General features: G+C 35.8%; 1 protein-coding gene across 1 annotated transcript; it reads right to left on the bottom strand.

The window, feature by feature from the left end:
* Window positions 1–331: 331 nt before the first annotated feature.
* Window positions 332–1,483, bottom strand: LOC145996792 (uncharacterized). Its single transcript, XM_083133326.1, has one exon. It carries the CDS (start codon window positions 1,481–1,483, stop codon window positions 332–334), a length of 1,152 nt encoding a protein of 383 aa, XP_082989452.1.
* Between the last annotated feature and the right edge of the window lie 5,400 nt (window positions 1,484–6,883).

Consider the following 6,883-nt stretch of genomic DNA (forward strand, 5'->3'; position numbering starts at 1 on the left):
TATTCACACTTGAAAGTCTTCCATTCATTCTTGTCTGTTCCTGCACACATCTCGTGGACCCATCTGAGGCACTGCACACATCTTATCCAATCTTCTCCAGATGTATCTTCACGGTAGGGAACGGAACAATAGATACATTCTTCATCTGCACTGTCTTCGTCGTCTGTGGAAACGAGGTGGATAGATTCTTCGGAGACACTTCCCTCATCCTCGGATGAATCCTTATCAATCGATTTTGGCTTGCTTTTTCTCGATCTTTTTGAGACAGCTGGTTTCTTCTTTCTCTTTCCTCCGTCATTTTTCTCTTCTCTGAAAATAGCTCTCATACATTTCATTGTTTTATTGCTGCATGTTTCGCTTGTTTGATCCTTTTTTTTTCAACTAGTTCCTTCTGATAAGGAGATGCAGTAATCACAGCTGCTTTGCCAGCTTGTCTACTGATCGTGGAGGAGCAAGGCAATGTTGGTGGAGGCCGAAGGTCGAAAGTCGAGACATGTGCAGGAGTGTTTCCTCCACTAGTCTCCTGTTCTGGTAAGAAATCAGCGTCACTAAAAACTGTGGGGTCAAAGGGTGATATTCCACATTTCTTGAAACCGTTCATAGCAGTTTGCATGTTTGCTGCCTTCACATATGCCTTGCCGAATATTTCACCAATTTGAAACATTGACACTGCTTTGAATGGGTGGTTATCAAGCCACAAATCTATTTCTTGTGAATAGTACTTTTTGAAGGGACCCATGAAACTAACATCGAGGGGTTGCAATTTGTGGCTTGAATGTGGTGGGAGGCACACAATGTGTACTCCATGTTGTCTTCCTAACAAAACTATGTCTAAGTTTCTTGTATGGGAATAGTGCCCGTCTAAAATAAGAACCACCGGATCTTCGTTTGATGGCTTGACTGTTCGAATAAAATGTTCAAACCACTGAGTAAAAATATGGGTTTGTATCCACCCAGATGGATGACAGGCTGATACCGTCCCTGGTGGCGTTCCAATCAGCAGCTCAGGCTTCATCCTGGCACGTGGGAAGACGATCAGTGGAGGGACAAACGTTCCTGCTGCACTCATGTACGTCACAATTGTGATTAGCGAACCTCTCTCTGCTGAAGACAGTCGAGCTACTTGCCTCTTGCCTTTGATACTCAGGACTTGAGACCGAGTACCCTGAACTACACAGATTCCAGTTTCGTCAACATTAAAAACTTTTGTGGGGTTAAATGTCACCTTTTGTAGTTCTGGTCGAAGAATATCAAAAAATGCCGAGATCTTTTCTTTGGTAAAATTCTTAACCCTACTTAACGAAATCAGCTCTGGCTTTCTGAATGAGTGCATAGGATGCCTTTTTAAAAAGCGTCGCAACCATTTCTTTCCAGCTAAACCTTTCGTTGCTGACAATGGATGACTAACATTATTCCGCACTGCAAGCTGGTACGCTAATATTCGGATGTCACGTCTTCTTAATCCATGGAAACGTTCATCCATCACCTTGCAATATTCTGAAAGTTCCTCTTCTAGCTCACTGCCAAGTGCACACTTCCGGCCAATTGATGATGACAATCGCTCATCAACATTTTCACTCTTTACATAATCCAAAAGAGTGGATTTTGGAACTAAATACTTTAGATGCTTTTAGAAATCCCATTTCCTTTTTCTTCACCGCTTCGATAGCATTTTTCATTGCTTCTTGGGACCAGTTTTTCCTTTTTCGTCCAGGCATCTGTGAAATAAATAACACATCATGAGTATTTAGAAAGGGTGCACAATTTCGGATAGTCGAAATTAGGTACCCGTGTACCATCCGAAATTAGGCAACCCAGTCGCATGTTCAATATGGCGATTCTGTGCGTTCACCCTCTGAAACAACGTGACTGAAACTACGTAAAAATGTTTGCTGAATCTCTCAAGATTATATAAAATTTAGACAGAAGTGAGTAAATACTAACCTTCTAGTTGAAGGCCTTAAGTTTGGATGGTGAAATATTACATCAAAACTCCGGAAAAGTCAAAAATATCAACCACACACTAAAAACACATTGCTCAAGGTCAAGCACAAGGGTGCAACTGGGGGACGAAGTAACGTGTTAGTTCGCATTATCTGCGCTTCGGCGCTGCTGTTCTAAGATGGAAATTTCTTGGTATCCGAAATTAGGAACCTATCCGAAATATGGGCACTTCACCCTACTTGTATGTATTATTGTTTGTTCACAATAACTTTAAAATCTAAGCTATTTTCATACTTTAATCCGCCCATGATAATCCTAGAACACATTTTTAGAAATTTCAGACTCTAAAGATCAAAATAGTCAATTTTAGGCACAATCCTTTACATAGGGCGATTGTAACCCTGAAACATACAGTACATATGTATCGAAAGCGTTCCAATCGGTTCATAGGGGCATAAAAGGCATTTAGGACAAAATCATGGCTCTGCTTATACAGTATGCAACACTGCTGCAAATTTTCTCATTTCCAAATGTAAATTTAATTTCTAATTAATGTATTGGTTTGCATGTCTTTATTTTCAGCATACAGTGTGTCGCCGTACAACATTGACAAACTGTCACAGCTTGTAGAGTATATCACATCGTTTTGCTCGTTTAGGCATAGTTTCGATTCTACGAGCCTTTGAAAAACGTCCATTTTTATCCGCTATATATGCAGCCATGCGTTACAGATTCAAGGTTGCTACTGTCATTTTTTTTCTGTCGGAACACGTACTGAAAACGATAGTACGCTATAGATCATTATCATGTCAGCAGAGACGCAGAGTTTTGACTTATCCACCTGCAAAGCTTGTCAGTGTTGTATGGTTACACCCTGTACACACACACACACTCGCGCGCGGTAGGTGATAACCGTCGCTGCGCTTAAACTTGCAGAACAATTATCAATGCAAATAAAATTGCGTAATTAACGATAACCGTTATATTTAAAATAAATACAATACAGGCGCAGAAAATCTCACTACTTCCATCACCATTTTTAGTACTTATTATTTCTCGTTGCTATGGTTACATCAATTTCATTTCTTGTATTTTATACAGCGTGATAAGATGATTATAACAATATATATAAAATAAACATGCATAAGTTAAAAACAACATCAATAACATAAATAATATTAACTTTGAACATGACAATTTGAGAATAGGACAGTCTCAATCTCTCCCCTTCTCCTGGAAAAAAAAATGAACATTTTTTTTTTTTTTTTTTTTTTTTTTACATAATATATAAGATTTGAGTCCTGCTTTTAATATACACTCATCAGGATAATGAGAAAGTTCACTTGACATAATGAACCAATTCACAAATTTACAATACTCTTTTTACTAAAGTTCTGAAAATGTCATCTTAGTGTTCGAATTTACAGCTACTTATGCATTACTTCATAACAATTACATTAGTTTAAGCAATTCTTCCTTTTTCTCATCAGAACAATTAAATTTCTTGATATTTGACAAGTTCTGCCTTGTTGTTATCTTATTACCGTCCATAGACATCAAAATTGTATAATTGTTTTTCACAGCATCAACTATATAGGGTCCAAGCCATAATTCCATAAACTTATGAATTTTCTTGTTAATTGCACTACTATGTTCATGATTTTTCACTAAAACAATATCACCTGGGACAATCTTCAATTTATTAGCATCACACTCAATAGTTTTGGGCTTATATCTTTCCTTAATACGTGCTTTGGCGATAAAATACTTATGTTTCCAGGGCACAAACTTTAAATCATCTGGCCAGTTAATTTGACTGATAATTGAATCCTTTAATTCGTGATGAAGAAAAAGTTCACTAGGTGTGAAACTTGTTATTTCCGAAACGGAATTATTAAGAAGTCCTGTTACATGAGTCAAATATTTTACCCAGTCCTGATGATTTTGCGAAGTATATAATCGTAACAATCGTATTAACTCTTTGTTGTACCTTTCCACAGGATTTGCGAAAGGCGAATAAACTGACGTGGTGATATGTTTTATGTTACAGTCATTCATATATAACTTCCACTCTTGTGATTTAAATTGGGAACCGTTATCTGATAATATTACCTTACATGCTGGATAGTGGTAAAAATACTGGAGCTTGAATTTGTTAATTATTTCACATGACGTTGCCTTCCTTAACGGATAAGCCATTAAAAATTTGGACATCGTGTCAACTATGTAACTATATCCTTGTGATTTGGGTAACGGTCCAACAAGATCTATTGATAACATATCATGTGGAGTAGTAGAATATACATGCAATTCATCCTTACTAATTTTTGTGTGAGCTTGTTTAGTTTTTGCGCATGTTAGACAGTCGTTCAAATACTGCTTGATACTAACTTTCATTTTAGGCCAATAATATAAACTTCTGCACTTATTAAATAGTTTATAGTATCCAAAATGACCTTGTAAGTCATGGAATTTATGAAGAATTTTGGGTACAACAATAATAGGTACTACAAGTTTCCACTATAGCCCTTTCTTTCTTGCTCTGTTTCGGATTTAAGATTATTTGTTTTAATTGGGATTAAACATACCCTTCCGATTGACAGATGAAAGATAGCTATGAACCTGCACACTGAACCCCCATAGGTACGTGGTACACCATGCATCAAGTAATTTTAATTATTAGAATAATAGAATATAAAGTTCACTGGATTGGATTGGATGACAGTTTATTTAACAAAACTTCAATTTTGTATTAGAACAATCATATTATATATACATAAACTGTCATTAATAATTATAACCTCAACGATACCATTGATATATAAATCAAGATAATTTTCAATAGTTATCCTTAACTAATAATTGGCTTTCTCTCCTTGTGCTGACTATTTAATTGGTATCATTATTCATCCATGTTCAAATGATTGCCTAAGAGAATATTTCTATGTTAAATTTCCCCCTTTTCCTACTTGTCTGTAATGACGATCACTCGGTAAAGATCAACAAGCAAATTAATATAATACTACCAACAACTCTACAAAATTAAATAATGTTAAACTAATTATCTACAAAAGAACTGAAATTAAACCATCACCACTACGTTCGTCTAAGTCCCCTGTTGACCTCTCCCGTCACGTCGAGTGCCCTGTTGGATTGTGATGTTCAACGTGAGCCAGCTGGAAGTGAAGTGTGGAGTGTGTCGGTTTAGGATTCTTACATCCAACCGGCAAACTGAATGACGTAACCTGCGATCAGTGCCATCTATTGGCTTTTACCTTCTTTCATTCAGTGAGAGAGAAACCAAAATCTTACACAGGCTATAAACTGCCCTCCCCCAATACTTGAACATTACCTGTGGAGGATTTTAACATATATATAGAACAATATTGATCGCTTACAATAAACAAAATAACACAATTAGATACTATAGTTGCTTCTCACAAATATCCTTCAATGTCCTTAGGATTCCTTTTTCATTAGATGGTGATTGTCGACATATCTGTACCATTGAGGAATACCTGTCAAAACAAAACAAGCAACAGTATCTCGACTCACATTTTACAACACATTCAAGAATATATATATATGATGATTATGAACATGAAAAAACACCATTGTTTGACTGACTCACTTCCTGGACACTCTATACAGTTTTATCTGATCAATGTGACAACGTTTTTCAATAGATGGATTTTCCACCTTCTCTAACAATACAGAAACTGGGGTTAAAAACTTCTTGATTACATATGGACCCTCATACAGCATACTTAATGACCTTGTAATACCATCCAGCAATGATGCTTTAGGATGAGTCCTTACAACTACTTTATCATTGATTTGATACGTCACATTACTGTATTTTTTCTTGTAACCTTTTTCACGTTTATGCCACTCACTTTTCATTTTTTCTAATGCACGAGACCATTTTATTTGATTACCTTGGGTAAAATCTAACATTTCATTATCAGTCAATTGCCAATTTTGCAACAATGGATCAAAAAGTTTCCTTCCTAAGAAGAGTTCTGCAGGGGTACAATCTATTGATTGATGATTAGTGTTATTGAAACAATATTGTAAATGATACAAATATTTTGACCACGTCGATTGGTTGGTGGAACAAAAACATCTTAGAGCTTGTTTCAGATTTCTAATCATTCTTTCACACAAGTTTGCTTTTGGATTCCATGGACTAATTGTAATATGTTTGCAACCAATACCATACAGAAATTCACTGAATAACTCAGAAGTATAATAACTAGCGTTATCTGAACAAAATTGAGAAAAATATCCAAAATTTGAACAATATCTTTGCAAATGTTGAATTATTATTTTCGACGAAACTTGTCGTAATGCTTGATACCAAACATATCTACTAGCATTATCTACTACTACTAATACATACTTAAAACCATTTGAATTTGGCAAAGGTCCCAAAATATCACAACTCACTCTCTGTAAGGGATGCTTAATGATTTCTGATGACAAAACACCCATTGGAGTTTTATTTCTTTCCTTAGCTAATTGACACAATTCACAGCTTGTTACTCTATCCTTTACAACATCGACCATATTTTCCCACGTAAAATTTCTTTGAAGTTTTCTCAAAGTTTTGGACCAATTTGAATGTCCTCCACCTATGGCATTGGTGTGATAATATTGAATTAACGGTTCAATTAAGTGTTTGGGGACTAGTACCTTGAATGGCTGTCCTTTATTTCTAGTTTTCTTGTATACAATTCCATTACGCACACAATAATTAGGAACTTGTTCATTGGCCTTGATTTTGTTCTTTATGACCTTTATCTCATCATCTTTATCTTGCTCAGATAAAATGGAATTTAACAATGTAGGAAAACCCCATAAATTTAAACAAACAGAATCAATTTCAGATTTATCTAAATCATCGGTATCGTACTGAGAATGATCATACATTCTTGAA

The sequence above is a fragment of the Lepisma saccharinum genome, chromosome 13, assembly GCF_977018435.1.
Source record: "Lepisma saccharinum chromosome 13, izLepSacc3.1, whole genome shotgun sequence".
Lineage (NCBI taxonomy): Eukaryota > Metazoa > Arthropoda > Insecta > Zygentoma > Lepismatidae > Lepisma > Lepisma saccharinum.

What these genes read in the sequence shown, in the direction of transcription:
- LOC145996792 (XM_083133326.1), bottom strand. Translation starts at nt 1,483, where the DNA reads ATGGATGAACGTTTCCATGGATTAAGAAGACGTGACATCCGAATATTA.